This window comes from Leopardus geoffroyi, chromosome E2 (genome assembly GCF_018350155.1).
Source record: "Leopardus geoffroyi isolate Oge1 chromosome E2, O.geoffroyi_Oge1_pat1.0, whole genome shotgun sequence".
In the NCBI taxonomy this organism is placed as follows: Eukaryota; Metazoa; Chordata; class Mammalia; order Carnivora; family Felidae; genus Leopardus; species Leopardus geoffroyi.
Window position 1 is genome coordinate 60,758,093 of NC_059335.1, and position 13,934 is coordinate 60,772,026.

General features: G+C 61.6%; 1 protein-coding gene across 1 annotated transcript; it reads right to left on the minus strand.

Annotated features, from left to right (window-relative positions):
* Positions 1-711: 711 nt before the first annotated feature.
* On the minus strand, positions 712-10,815 carry SNAI3 (snail family transcriptional repressor 3). The gene is made up of 3 exons (XM_045439978.1): positions 10,636-10,815; positions 6,903-7,460; positions 712-4,878 (listed from the first exon to the last, which is right to left on the minus strand). Exons 1-3 carry the CDS (start codon positions 10,709-10,711, stop codon positions 4,697-4,699), a joined length of 816 nt encoding a protein of 271 aa, XP_045295934.1. The 5' UTR covers positions 10,712-10,815; the 3' UTR covers positions 712-4,696.
* Positions 10,816-13,934: the final 3,119 nt, after the last annotated feature.

Genomic DNA, 13,934 nt, shown 5'->3' on the forward strand with positions numbered 1-13,934 from the left:
TTTTCGAGAGAGAGAGAGATTAGGAGTGGAGGAGACACAGAGAGAGAGCGAGAGAGAGAGAGAGGAGTCCCAAGTAGGGTCCCAGCTGTCGGCGCAGAGCCTGACGGGGCTCAAACCCACGAACTGTGAGATCATGACCTGAGCTGGAGCCAAGAGTCAGACGCTCCACCGACTGAGCCCCCCAGGCGGCCCCCGCGACTCCCATTTCTGAAATCAGTGTCACGTGTGTCCAGGGAAGGAGAGGGGCTGGCGTGTCTGAGCTCAGCAGGCAAAACAAGTGATTGCACGTCTTCCTTCAGGACCCGGGGAGGGTGCATCCTTGCAGGAGAACGGAAGAGGGGCCCATGGGGCAGAGGTGTGGGGAGGGGGAGGGGACGGATGCCCTCCGGTCAGCCTGGGGGTGGGGGGCGCAGCACTGACGGAGGTCGTGTGGGAAGGCAGCCTCCAGGTTTTGCACGTACCAGAGACACCCGCACCCAGGCGCCAAGACGGACCCTGACCCTCCGCCCCCAGCCCTCCCGCCCTCGGCCCCGCTGTGTACCTGAGCCCGGCCCAGCGTCTCCTGGGCCCTGAGGACGATCCCAGGGGCTCAGTGGGCTGGGCGGGCAGCTGGGAGGGGAGACTGGAGCCAGAACTCGGTGGTCAGGAAGTGCACACAGATTCTAAGAGGAGGTAAAGGTGGGGAGTTTCTCTAAAGTTAGCTATTCTATTTTATTTTAGGCATCCGAAGTGTCTTTTTTTTTTTTTTTTAATGTGTATTTGGCACTCCCCTGAATTCTGAAATAGAGTTTAACAGGATTCCTTTTTTTAAAGCAGTGGAAGCCAAGGCTTTCTAGTGGGACTGACTCAGCTGGGATCAGAACCCCTCCTTCGGGACCAGGCCAGGACCCCCCCCACCCCGATGGCCGGAGAGTCCCGCACACTCCCCCACTCGGGAGCAGGAAGGTGCGGCCAGCAGCCGGCGTCCTCCCAGCCTCCTCGGAGCCTCTCTGAGTCTTGGCCGAGCTGTGTCCCTGAATGTCAGGCCATCTGCAAGTGATGAAGGCCTGGAAACTTTTGTTCCATTGAACTTTGCCAGGGAGCTATACTTAGCCACCGAGTGGAGGCCAGGAGTGGGTTCTCTGAATAAAGATAGTAACACGCGGGCTATTTTCAAACTTCCAGAGAACCCCCCCCCCTCCCCAGAATATTCTGCGCCAAAATGATATTTATGGAGCCCTCTGGGCTTTTGGAAGGGAGGGTGTAACCTTAGTGTGTCTGTAGCTTTCAGGAGAGGGGTTTCTTTCAGCTGGGAGTGGGGCCAGGGCAGGGCCACCGGAGACCTAGTGTCCCTCTCGCACCTGTTTCTAGGACCTGAGCTCGCAGCGGCTGGGCGCTGGCATCTGAGTCAGAAAACGGTGGTTTTCCTTGCTGGGTATCTGGTGCTGACCCTGCTGTGGCCCTCACACCGCCATCCGGGTGCACCTGTCGTGCTAAAAGATGGGGTCCTCAACCTTGGAGGGCTGGTTACATGATTTTCCTCGTGTCCCTCATCCTCGCTCGTCTCTTAGGTTTCTGCCTTCACCAGACATAACCAGGCTGCAGCTGTGGCACCTGCTCCCAGCTCCTCGGGCCCCGGGACCTCTGGTCCCTCCTCCCACCTTGGAGGGAGGACCCAACAATGTGCTGGACCAGGACCGAAAGGCCTTCTTTAGGGTGAAGAGTAGAAATGTGGTCAGTACAGTTTGGATGGAAAAAAGATGGCCTGTAGGTGGGAGGGACCCAAACAGCAGCATCCTGAGAAAAGAACCAGTCATCCACCTTCACCCAGGGATAGACCTCCTGCCGACTCCCGTTCTGTAGGTGTTGGGAGAGGGCTCCGGAAAGCCAGCTTCTAAATGGGCGTCCCAGGTGAATTCTGATGACCAGGCAAAATAGCATGGAAAAAGGTGAGGGGGGAGCTGGGAACCCTGAGCGGCCAGGCAGCTGGGCAGGTGGCCTCCCTGGGGTCTGACTGCAGCCACCCCGCCCCTGGGGGACCGTCTCCCCCATTCATTCTCCATCAGCTCCCTGGCAGGTGCTCGGCCTTTCTTCACCCTCTCTGCCAATCTGGCTTCCACCACCCTGCGCTCTGCCAGTCCAGATATAAATATAAGAGCATTTTCCACGGGCCGGCACAGAAGGGCAAGCATTTGACTTTATTTTAGGGCCGTGAAATTCCCTCCCTTCATACCCAACAGGTGCATCGCCTCATTTAGCTATCAGGGCCCAGAAATAGAACACAATTTACAATATAGCTTCCTTTGGGCATCTGGATGCTATTTAAAAAAAAAAAAAAAAAAAAAAGCCCTCCTGTGAGATGGCCGGATATGGGCCAGAACGCTGGCTTGACCCACTCAACAGAGGAGCCCAGCTCTTCAGGAGACCGATGGGAGGGAGGACCACCCTGCTAGGGCAGGGCCCCTGGTTGGGATGATGGACAGGAAGTGGGAACGGGCACAGGAGGTGTTTGCCGGTGGGCCCGTCAGTTAAAATTGACCGCCCCCCTTGATCCTTTGTGGACCAAGGGGACAGAAGAATCCACTCTGCTGTCGTTCATCCTTCAGCCCAAGCACAGGGACCCACTGGGCATCTCTTGGCAAACTGTGTTCACATCAACTGTTGGGGGGGGGGGGTGTCCTCCCCTCTGCGGGTTCATGTGTTGAAATCCTGACCCTATTTGGAATCAGGGTTTTTTCAGGTAATCGAGTTAAGATGGGGCCATTAAGGGGGTTCCTAACCCTGTAGGACTGGTGTCTGCACAAACTGAGGAAATTTGGACACAGAGACAGACACATACGCAGGGAGAAGCCATGGGAGGTGGAGGCAGAGAAGTGTGATGTGTCCACCAGCCAAGGAGCATCAAAGATGCCCACAAACCAGCAGGAGCCAAGACAGAGAGAGAGAGAGAGGCCGGCCCCCGAGGGGACCAGCCCTGTGGCACCTGGGGCCCTGACTTCTGGCCCCCAGAGTGTGGGAGTACATCTCTGTGGTTTAAGCCGCATGGTGCATGGGGCTTTGTTATGGGAGTCACAGCCCGCTGACCTATCAGCTAAGCGTCTGGTTCGCACGGTCTGTCCCTTGAGGGATGGCAGGTCCCCGCGGAGGGGAGGCCAGGTGCAGGCCTGGGAATGTGAGCGTGGCTTCCCCAGCAAACATCTTCACTGCACCCGCTGATCTGTTCTGCTGTATCCCGGAGCTGCGGCCCTCCTGGGTGGCCAGTTTCATCGAGGCCACCCTTGGTCCAGAGAAGCCCCACATCACGGTCAGGTTTCCTCTGGGATGTCCCCAAGACCCCTCCGATGGCCATTATCAAACCAGCCACGCAGGCCCTTTCACCCCGAGGAGCCTCGGGCAGGATCTACAGGTGCCGCGTGGCCCAGCAGCGGGCTGGTGAATGTGCTTCAGTGGGTCTGCGAGGCCCAGGGCCGACATGCGGCCTCTGCCGCTTGCCCTGTGGCCCCCACTCAGGGCCAGGAACAGGAGCCTAACTTTGTCCCTCAGCCTGGGCCAGAAGTGGGGCGGCTGTCCCCTCCGGGCATCAAGAACTTAGTCAGTCCCCATTAGACTCGGGCTGCTCTCCAGGGGCAGGCCGGAGACGCTAAGACACACTAGCAAGATCGAGGCCCAGCCCAGCAGGTGACATCCCGGGGGTCTGGGGGTGGGCAGAGGCCGCACTCGGGGGCAGGATGCTGGGGAGGGGACTCCTGTTGGCATCTGAGTCGGTTCAGGAGGCATGTGTCTCAGGCAGCACCCACTCCCTCCGCTGTGGACGCCTATGGCCTCGGGAGAGGGCGGGCAGAGAAGGGGCGACGGTGCCACGGGCAGTTGTGGACACAGTCCCCCGGTGACACGGTGGTCTCGGTGGAGACGTGTGCAGACCCAGGACTGGGTTCTCTCGTGAGCACCCTGCCGACGCAGACACACACGGCCCCCGGCCGGCCTCTTCCCTGGGCCTCACTCTCCCCAGCTCTGCTCTCACAGCCTCACCCCCGGCGTATCTACGCCCCACGGCCGCTCTCCCTCCCTGTATAAGGCTGTCCCCATTTCCGGTCTCCTTGTTCCCAAAGAAGGTGGCCCTGCTCACCTGCTTGGAGTGTCGCCACCCACCTCCCCGCTCCCCGTCCCTACACTTTGCCTCCCTTGCTCCGTGGCCAGAGGCCCAAATTACCCAGGAATCTGGGTAATTACTCCGGGCTCGGCCTCTTCCGCAGACCCAGGGCACCAGGCAGGACACGGGGTCTCAGAGGACGTGACAGGCAGGGGTGCCAGGCTCCTCACTGCCCTGTGCTTGGGGACGGGGCCCTGGCTCTGCGTCGGGACACCCAGTGCCGCGTGCGTGCGCGCAGGCAGGCGGAGGTGAGCCTGTGGTGGCCGTGCCCACGAAGGCCGAGTGGCAGGAGCTGGCCCAGCTGGCAGCCACCCCCAGCGGCCTGTTCTCTTGGGAGAAGAGAACCGGAAACCAGGGCAAGTCAGGGAATGGTGGCTCACGCCGCCGTGACGGTCTTCCCTCAGTCGCCCTAACAGCCCGCGGGCGGCTCTGGCCCTGGACGGAAGTGGGTGGCCGGCAGGGAGAGGAGGAGCCCACCGAGCGAGCGTGGGGCCGGGCTCGCTGGGCATCACGGGTGCCGAGAGGGGTGAGGTCCTGTCCCTCCCGCCGGCACTGAGCCCGCACCCGTCAGGGGCCGCGGCGGCAGCCAGACTCCTCGTGCCGCGCCAGGAGCGACATGCGGGAGAAGGTCCTGGCGCAGCTGTTGCACTGGTATTTCTTGGTGTCCGAGTGTGTCTGCAGGTGGGCCCGGAGATTGGAGCGGTCGGCGAAGGCCCTGCCGCAGTGTGAGCAGGTATACGGCTTCTCACCTGGGGGCGGGAGGGCGCCGGGTGAGTGTCCGTCTGGTCCGCCCCAGGAGGTGGCCGAGCCCCCGTCCCCAACCCCCCCGCCGTCCCTGCTTATCGATGTATAAGCCCCTCCCCCTCCTCCACATGCTCACGGCAGTTCTGACGCATCGGTCTTCCCTCACCCTTCCCCAGGAGGTACGTGCCGGGGGGGGGGGGGGGGGGGGGCTGGCACCTGCCCCAGGAGGAAGGAAACCCTAGGGCCACGAGGTCCACATCCACGGTCAGGCTCAGAGCTGCCTGGGGACAGGGTGGGATGTCACCCCCGGGCAGGACTGCAGCATCTAAAGCCCTCTCCAAGGGGAAAGAGCTAGCATGGGTCTTTGCTAGATCTTTCTGTTTCTGCCAGAGCCCTCCTGGGGCCCTTTGCCCAGATCTGGTCCTGAGCAGCACTGGGAGCCCTCAGCTGTCCCTGCCCACGGAAGGCCGGTGGTGGAAAGCGGCTGGGCCCCTACAGACTCTCCCGGGAAGGCGAGCCCCGGCCCTTACGATGGAGGCAGGCATTTCGGAACAACTTAAGACCCTTGTGTCCTCTGGGCCACCTCCAATCAGGGCGACCAGGGATTTGGACAAAGCCCTTCTGTTGGGAGCTGGGCCCCCAGGACAACCTTAACAAGTGTAGAAAGATCCTTAAAGGTCACCTGTTCTCTTCCGCCCACGTGGAGTGACTTCCAGTCGTGCACCCGATAGAATCCTGAGAAACACCAGCGTGCAGTCCCCCTGGGCCCAGAGCGTCCCTGCTGCCCAACGCCCAGGCACATTCCCTCCCCCGGCCAGCCTCCTGCAGGGCCTCCCACCCTCTGGGCCCCCAGACCAGGAGCACTGAGCCCCTGGTGGTGTGATGTGGGACGCTCAGAGACATCCCTGGGGGGAGAGCTGAGGAAAACCGGCTGGAATTTCAGCCCGGAGAAAGGCTCCCGCAAAACCCTTCTTGCCAGCCTCCCCCGGGTGTGACTCAGAACAGCCCTACTTACAGAGCCCTGGCTCAGGGCTGGGGAGGCTCCAGTGACGGGGGCGTGTGTTCAGCCGTGGGCCTCAGCCCGGTGAGCCTTATCCCTGGGCTTCGGGCTCTCTGTGCCCACTGTCCCTCTCCTGGCGGGCCGGGGCGAGGTGTGGTTCAACCCCCAGCTGCCCTGGGGCAGGCAGCCCCCCTCCGCTCCTTTGGGCAGCGGTGGCTGATGTACGGACAACGCGTGCTGAGGCCCCCAGGCTCCTGCAGGTCTGAGCGCACGGCTCTGGTGCGCTCTCGCCAGGGATGGGTTTGCCCCTGGGGTCCCAGCCCCCCGTCAAGACCCAGTCCTCGTCTGTGCCCTTCGTCCGTGTGACCCCCGTGGTTGCCACCAAAGGCCAGGCCCTTCTCCCTGTGCCGCTCCTGCTGCTCCAGAGCTCAGGAAGGGCGCGCAACGTGGGAAGCCAGACCCTCTGCGGCCCCGAGCAGCCTGTGCTTTGCCAGGTGGTAGGGCCTGAATTGTGTCTCTCAAAAAAGATCCGTCCACGTCCTAATCCCCAGTACCTGTGAGGGTGACCTCACTTGGAAAATAGGGTCTTGTCATCAAGGTTACATGTCATCAGGTTAAGATGGGGTCACACTGGAGCGCGTGGGCCCCGGTCCAGTGGGACTGGTGTCCTTACAACAGAGGGAGGTTGGGACACAGACACACACAGGAGAGGCCGTGTGAGGACGGGGGTAGAGGCGCACGGACGCAGGGAGCCCCCGCGGGGTGGACGGGGCAGGAAGGACCGTCCCCTGCCGCCTCTGGAGGGAGCGCGGCCCTGCGACACGTGGGTTTCAGACTCCGGCCTCAGGAGCTGGGACGGAGGGCATTTTTGATGTTTGAGCCTCTGGTTTGTGGGACTTTGGAAACCAGCACGCAGGGAAGCAGGAGCCGTGCGGCCGTCCCTCCTCTTGTTTACAAGGCCTCCCTCCCTGCCTGACCCCCAGGTCCCGCCCTCACCCCTGCCCGGGGCCCTCCTGCCCACAGACCCACCTGTGTGGGTCCGGATGTGGCCCTGCAGCAGCCAGGGCCTGGAGAAGGCCTTGCCGCAGACAGAGCAGAGGCAGGGCAGCGTGTGCGTGCGGATGTGCATCTTGAGGGCGCCCAGGCTGGCGTACTCCTTGTCACAGAACCTGCAGGTGAAGCAGCGGGGCGCCCGCAGGTGGCAGGGCTTGTGGCAGTGCGGGCGCCCGAGGCCCCCCGGGGCCGCCTGGAGTCTGTCTGGAGCCTGGCCCCCGTCCGGGCCCGGGATCGGGGGCCACCGCGTGGGCGGAACCCGCAGCGGGGGCAGGTTGAGGTGGTTCAGGCTGTCTTTGAGGGGCTCGCTGGGGGCCCGGCCGGTCCAGGGGTCCGCCCGGCTGCCTTCCAGGGGGTCTGGCCCGGAGGCCCCCCGAGCTTCCTCAGTACGCGGAAGGGGCAGGGAGATGGGGCAGACGGCAGAGGTGCGGTCCCACGGCAGGGGAGGGTCACCAGGGGTGGAAGAGGCCGCCTTGTCTGGGAGGAGGAGGGGCACCGCCAGCCCTCTGCAGGCAGAACAGGCACCATTAATTTCTAGAAGGGAGGAGGGAGAGAGAGAGCGTGAAAGTGGACATGAGCCCCACACTCTGTCCTCAGACTTGCCCTTCTTGGCGCAGCCGCAAGCCTGTGTTCTAGGTCATCAGCAGTTCTGCACGAAGGGGAAGGGCTGGCGAGGCCAGTGTCAGCGCGGGAAGTGACCACGGGTCTAGAGGAGGGGCCTCAGTTCTTTATTGTTATGATTTTTCTAAATGTTTATTTTTGAGACAGCGCGAGCGGGGGAGGGGCAGCGGGAGGGGGGCAGAGGATCTGAAGCCGCTCCAAGGTGAGAGCAGAGAGCCAGATGGGGGGCTCGAACTCAGCAACCTGAGTTGCCCTGAGCCGAAATCAAGAGTCAGATGCCCAACGAACTGAGCCACCCAGGCGCCCCCTCAGTTCCTCTTTAAAAGCGAAGGAAATGTCTTACAGGATCCCAGAATAGCTCTCACGGGCTGACGGAGGCCCCCCTACTGGCCCGGCAGGACAGGCCTCCCTGACCCCCGCCCCGCCTCAGGCCCAGGTCACAGCAAAGCCTCACCAGCCTCCCGCAGGCGCGAATTCAGAGTAGACATTTGGCAGTGGGCCACGTGAAGACAACTGATTAGCCTCCAGTCACCCCCATCACCCCCCGCCCATGGTGATGTGAGTGCCAACGCTCCCGGGTGGCTGGATGGCTGTCCCCGGTGGTGCCACACGGCCTCCAGGGGCAGCCTGTCCCCAGGCCGTGGCTCCCGGATTTGTGGGCCAGCATGCCTGTGCCTGACCAGATGGGCGGCAAGGCCCCAGGGGAAACAGTCTGGCAGGTAGGAGTTACGCTCGGCCTTTTCCCCGAGCCCCAAATCTCCAAACAGCCCCCAACCCATTTCCTACTCCAGATGTGTTGAAATAAATCTCTGGTCCCATTTCTGCCTTCATGCCAAGGCTTTGGGTAAGAAAGAGCCCACAGAATGGGAGAAAATATTTGCACATCATGTATCTGTTAAATCGATGGCATCCAGAATATACAAAGAATTCTTGCAATTCAACGGTGTATATATATGTGTGTGTGTGTGTGTATGTATATATATATATATATATATATACATACACACACACATACATATATGTGTGTGTGTGTGTGTATAATTTTAAAATGGGCAAAGGATCTGAATACACATTTCTCCAAACAAGATATACAAATTACAAATGGCGGGATGCCTGGCTGGCTCAGTCTGTAGATCATGTGACTCTTGATCTCAGGGTTTCAAGTTCACGCACACGTTGGGCATAGAGAGTACTTAAAAATATATATATATATATATATATATATCTACACAAATGGCCAACACGCACAGAAAAGATGCTTGCCATCATTAACCATCAAGGAAATGCCAATTAAAGCCACAGCGAGATACTGCTTCGTGCCCACTAGGATGGCTAGAATTACAAATAGCCAATTACAAGTGTTGGTGAGGATATAGAGGAGTGGGGACACTTAAGGAAACTTCCCACCTTCCGCTCTATCCTGACCTCACCCCTAACCTAATCCCCCCAATTATAAAACAGCATGCCAACTTTCTGTCCTCCTGGAAAGAGGGACTGGGCAGTGTCAGGCTAAGAGACAAAGTCCAAGGAAGTTCTGGAGAGAGAGGCTTGGGATACCCAGAGAGCCTAGGACCCCACTTCACTGGGGGCTTTCTACTGGGAAAAACAGTCACCTCTCTTAAGTCTCTGAGACTCAGCCACCACCCTGGCTCCAGAGCCAAACCCGGTCTTGGGGGCTGGGGGCCACCCCAGAGGGAGGGCAGGGGAGGGCCGGCTATGCCTGTGGCCCTGAGGCTATGCCTGTGGCCCTGATCGAGTGCTTCTGCTGGCCCTTCAGATGCGTCCACACACCCTCTGGGGCTGTTGTAACTCAAATTCCTGGGAGAAGAGACTTTCAAGTCCCCTCCACTTCAGGGGCTCCCTGGGGGGAGGCCTGAAAAGGCACTTACTTGAAAAGAGAGAGGGAGGGGCCCCAGAGCCAGCACCTCCGTCTATCCTAGGGCAACATCCTGGTAGCCTCAACAAGCGGGAGCCTCGTCCCTCATCCGAAGGGGGGAGGAGAGGAGCAGAGGAAGCGGAGAGTGCTGGAGGGCTGGGCTGCTCTCTGACACTCTCTCATGTTCAAAGAGTAAAGTGGGGGGTGCACTCTGTGACTGGGCTCTAAACAACAGGTGTTAAGCTTTAACAACCAGGCTCACATAAACTCCATTTCCCATCACGTATATGTCTAAAATGAAAGTTTCCTTTACCCGAGCACTGCATTCGGATGCCTTCCGTTCTGTTTCATTTTGTGAAATTGTTTTCAAAATGCAGAGTTCGGGACCCCAGTCCTAGAAGGCATGCCCTGGAGGCAGCGGCCTCGGAAAGGATCATCGGGGTGCCCTCCACTCCTGGGCCTCCTCCGGGTCCCTTCTCCCCTCTCCCCCTGAGCTACCCAGCAGTTCCTCAGGGGGGGTCTTCACCTCAGGGGCTGTGAGATGATGGCTCTGATCACTCTCTAGAGGCCTTTGTCCCGGGACCTTCTCGTGCCTCCAGGACATGGGCAGTCCTGAGCCCTGGACCTGCGTCTCCCTGGGCCACCTGGGGGGAGGGGGGAGGATTGCAGCCCCTCAGCCCAGCCTGCCCTGAACAACCTCCACTAGGGTGAGGGGTGACGGGGGGAAGGTGACCGACGGAGCAGTGAGGAGGCACCCGAGGGGCCTGGGGGAAGGCTTATGGGCTGGGCCTTGGCACACACATCCCGCGCGTCTCTTCTGTTTCCCTCTGGATGCTCTGGAGGAGCCTTTGGACAGCAGCCCCAAGCCTCCCTCCGTCTCTCTCCCCACCCATCCCTGGGACCCCTCCCACACCTCCAGCACCAGGAAGATGGCTCCAGGGTTCCCTTAGCTGGGATGGGTGCGCCGGGCCACAGGGGGAGAGCCCCCAGACCGACTGGGGGCCTGGAAACTTCTCTTAAGTGGAGAGGGAATCCCCGCCTGCTCTTCCCGACGCGAGGCCGAGGCCCCCGACGTGGACAAGGCGCTCGCAGGCCTCCACCCACCCGGGGTCTCGTCCCCGCTCCTCTGGCTGGCGAGGTTAACTCCTCTCCCCCGGCCTGGGACGGGAGTCCGAGCCGTGGGCGGGGCTGGGGAGCCGGGCAAGTCCCTACCTCTCTGCGTCTCCAGCTGCCTGTAGTTGGAGACCCTGTGGCTGGAGTGCGTTTTCACCAGGAAGGAGCGCGGCATGGTCCCCCTGCGCGTCCGCCGGACGCCCGCGGGTTAGCGCAGCCGGCAGGTGGCCGGAGGGTTGGCTCATTAGCATAGCGCGCCGCCTGGGCCAACCAGCGCGGGGCGCGGCCGGGGCGGGGCTGCGGGGCCACGCCCAGGACAGGTGCGCGGGCCGCGGGGGAGGGAGCGCGTGGCCGCCGTGTCCTCCCCACGGGACTGCCCTGGCGCGCGCCGCGAGTCACACCGACCCCTGGGGCCTGGCGCACCCACTCGCCGTGGACTAAAGGGCGGAGGTCAGGGCTGGGTGGAAGCTGCGCCGGGCTCCAGTCCACACGGCGGTGGAGGCGCGCGCAGAGCCCTTGCCGCAGCTGGCTACACCCGCCCCACCTCCTGCTCAAACCCGCAACGGTAGGATTGGTGAGCACGAGCCCTGAACTCCACAGCCGACCCAGCTGACCGGCCAGAGTGGTGCCGGGGGCGGGGGTCAGCCGGCCTGGGGGGTGAGAGGCCTTTCCCAGGGGAAGAAGGCTGGGGAGGGCTCCTTCCCTCCCGGGACAGCGCTCCAGGAGGTGGCCCAAGCTTCCAGGAGGCTCATTTGGCGGGGAGAAAGGACACAGCGTGGAATTCTGGGATTGCAAGGGGTTCCGACCTGCGGTCATGGGAAGTTTAGTCAAAGAGGGGGAAGTGCGTGCGCTCTGCCCAGTCTGTGACCCTGGGCAGCCATGTCCCTCCTGTGCGACAGTGACGCGTTCGGGCCACGTCCGAGTTGTACGCTCCCTTTCGGTGTGGACGCTTCAGGAGTTCAGGGGTCAGACAGGGCATTCCCTGGGCGAGTGGACGCGGCACCGAGCCTGTCCCCGACAGCTGTGGGGCCTTTCCACGGCTGTGTGCTGGCCGGCCTGCCTGCCTGCCTGGCAGTGCCATTGAGGTCCAGGTGCCATGTGACTGTGGGCTTGGGCGAGGTGAAGTTGATGGGGACCTCTGGAGAAGCGGGGGACAGGGCCGTGTCACACAGTGTCCTAGGTCCCAACAGTTCTGCAGATGAGAAAATGGAGGCTCTGAGAAGTGAGGAAGCGGGGCATGGGGACCCAGGCCCACATTGCCAGTCACACACGAGACGTGTGCCCCCCTGTCTGCTGCTGGGTGAGAGCCTGGGAGGGCAGGTGGTGTGCGGACGGAAGGCACGCGTCTGTCCTGTGGGCCACAGCCTGGCACCGTGCTGTTGTGTGTGTGGATTTCAGAGGACACGTGGCTGCGTTCGGCTTATTCACCTGTTCCGTGGCCTCGCAAGCTTTCTATTTAGGCCTTCTCTTCCTTCTTTCCCCTTCCAGGCATAGATAAGGCTTGCAGATACCTGGGCCAGCCCTGCACCCACACTGTCCCTCCTCACCGGGTCACCCACTGTGTGGCCACCAGCCAAGATGCCCTCGCTCATCCCCGGAGAGCTGCTCACACTATTTAGGGAAACTGGCGCGTTCCTAATCTCATCCCGGAAATGCCCCTGGGATCCCGAGGGTCCTTGGAACAGCTTTGGGAGACGGGTTGCAATAGTAAGTGACCCCACCCACTTGTCAGCCCTCCTTGGGGTCATGCACACTCACTGGCTGGGACTCACAGTGTTGTGTCTGGGCTGGACCCGAGGAGGACCCACAGAGGAGGACCTCAGTGTCCACACCTGTGCAGTGCCGGAGAGGGGCGCAGCTGTCCCCACCCATTCTTGCTTCCCGTCCTTCTGTCCTCATCCTGGCCGCCTTACCTCCCGGTGAAGCCTCACGTCCGCCCACCCACCCACGCATTCCCCACTGGCCTCCCGGAACTGCCCCTCTTTCAACCAGAGCAGGACTTGCAAGGACCAAAGTCCTCTCTTTCCTGAAGAAATCGCTGTGCTCTTCCCTTGACTCCTAGGACCTTGGGGATGGCAGCTGGCCCAGAGCCAGGCTGTCGGCCCCGCCCACCTGCCTGAGCAGCAGCTTCCAATTAGGGTAGGCACCTCCAGGGCCGCAGATTTTATAATTCTACTTAGATAGTCTCCTTGTATGCGTGTGTTCTGTACTCTTTTTGTCTGCCTTCCAAAGAATAATTCAGTAGTGCTTGACTCCACATATGTATCTCCATTGCGAGCTCACATTGTAGCTGATTTGGTTTCCCGACCCAGTTCGGAGGGCCCCGCACCCTGTCAGACCGCACCCCGAGAAGGGGGGCCAGGTGGGAGCCAGCCCGTGCTCCTGCACAGTGCCTGCCTGTGGCACGTGTACGGTGGAGTCCCGCGGTGCCTGTTGGACTAGGTGGAAAAGCACCGAGAACCCCCCAAACAGTGCGGCCCCTGGCATGCCCATCCCTGGGGGTTGGAGGAGGGTTAGCGTCCGTGCCCTCGGGTGCCATCAGGAAGCCCAAGCCCCAGGGACCAAAACTCTCGGAGCACTGCTTGCGGCGGGACCTCACCGCTGGGGCTCGGGACAGATGGCCCCTCGCCCTGGGAGCACCAGCCCCTGCATCAGTGCATGGAGTGTTCTTTGGGGGGGGGGGGGGGAGCGTGGCTGGGACAGCCTGACCTGGGGCAACCTCACAGCCACCCAAGCTCATGGCCTTGTGGACACTCAGACCAAACGCTCAACCTCCCAACGTCTGGTTGGATCGGTGACCAACCGATTGAACCAGCGAAGGGGGACTCACAACTAGTTTTGAGGCCTGACTGTTAAAGCTGGTGGTGGTTCTTAACCTGGGGTCCGGTGGACACATCCCCTGTGAGATGAGGGCACTGAGGGGGGATGCTGTCCCTTCCCACACAGCTTATAGGACACGCAGTAGAGTCCTCGACGCCTTGGGGCGTGCCAGAGGATTGGGTGCTGGGAGGGGTCCTAGGGGCTGGGGCGGAAGGATGGAAATGAGTGGGGGGCCGAGCAGGGGTGCTGTGTCCTCACAGCCCGTGTGTGTGCGTGTGTGTGCACACGTGTCTGTGAGGCCCCAGGAGCTGTTCCCGTGTGACACAGGCATCGGGCATCAGCAGGGTGCCCAGGGCCTCAAGGGGAGCAGTCCGTGGGGTCCTCAGCAAGGTTCCCAGCTCTGCCCCCCCCCCCCACCTCCCCTCTGAGGTTCTTGTCTGTCCGCAGGTTGTTGGGACGCGGGCGGTCCTCTGTCGCAGGGAGGGTCTGGACCCCTGCCCCCCACCCCCCAAGCATCCACACGTCGGCAGGCCGCCAGGGGCAGAGGCCGGTGAGGGTGGCCTGTCCTCGGAGGCCCT

Excerpts from the sequence above, each read along its gene's own strand:
- SNAI3 (XM_045439978.1), bottom strand. The coding sequence starts at position 10,711 with ATGCCGCGCTCCTTCCTGGTGAAAACGCACTCCAGCCACAGGGTCTCC. Across the intron at positions 7,461-10,635 it reads GCAGCTGGAGACGCAGAGAG|AAATTAATGGTGCCTGTTCT; the intron begins GTAGGGACTTGC and ends CCTCCCTTCTAG. Across the intron at positions 4,879-6,902 it reads CCACATCCGGACCCACACAG|GTGAGAAGCCGTATACCTGC; the intron begins GTGGGTCTGTGG and ends TCCCGCCCCCAG.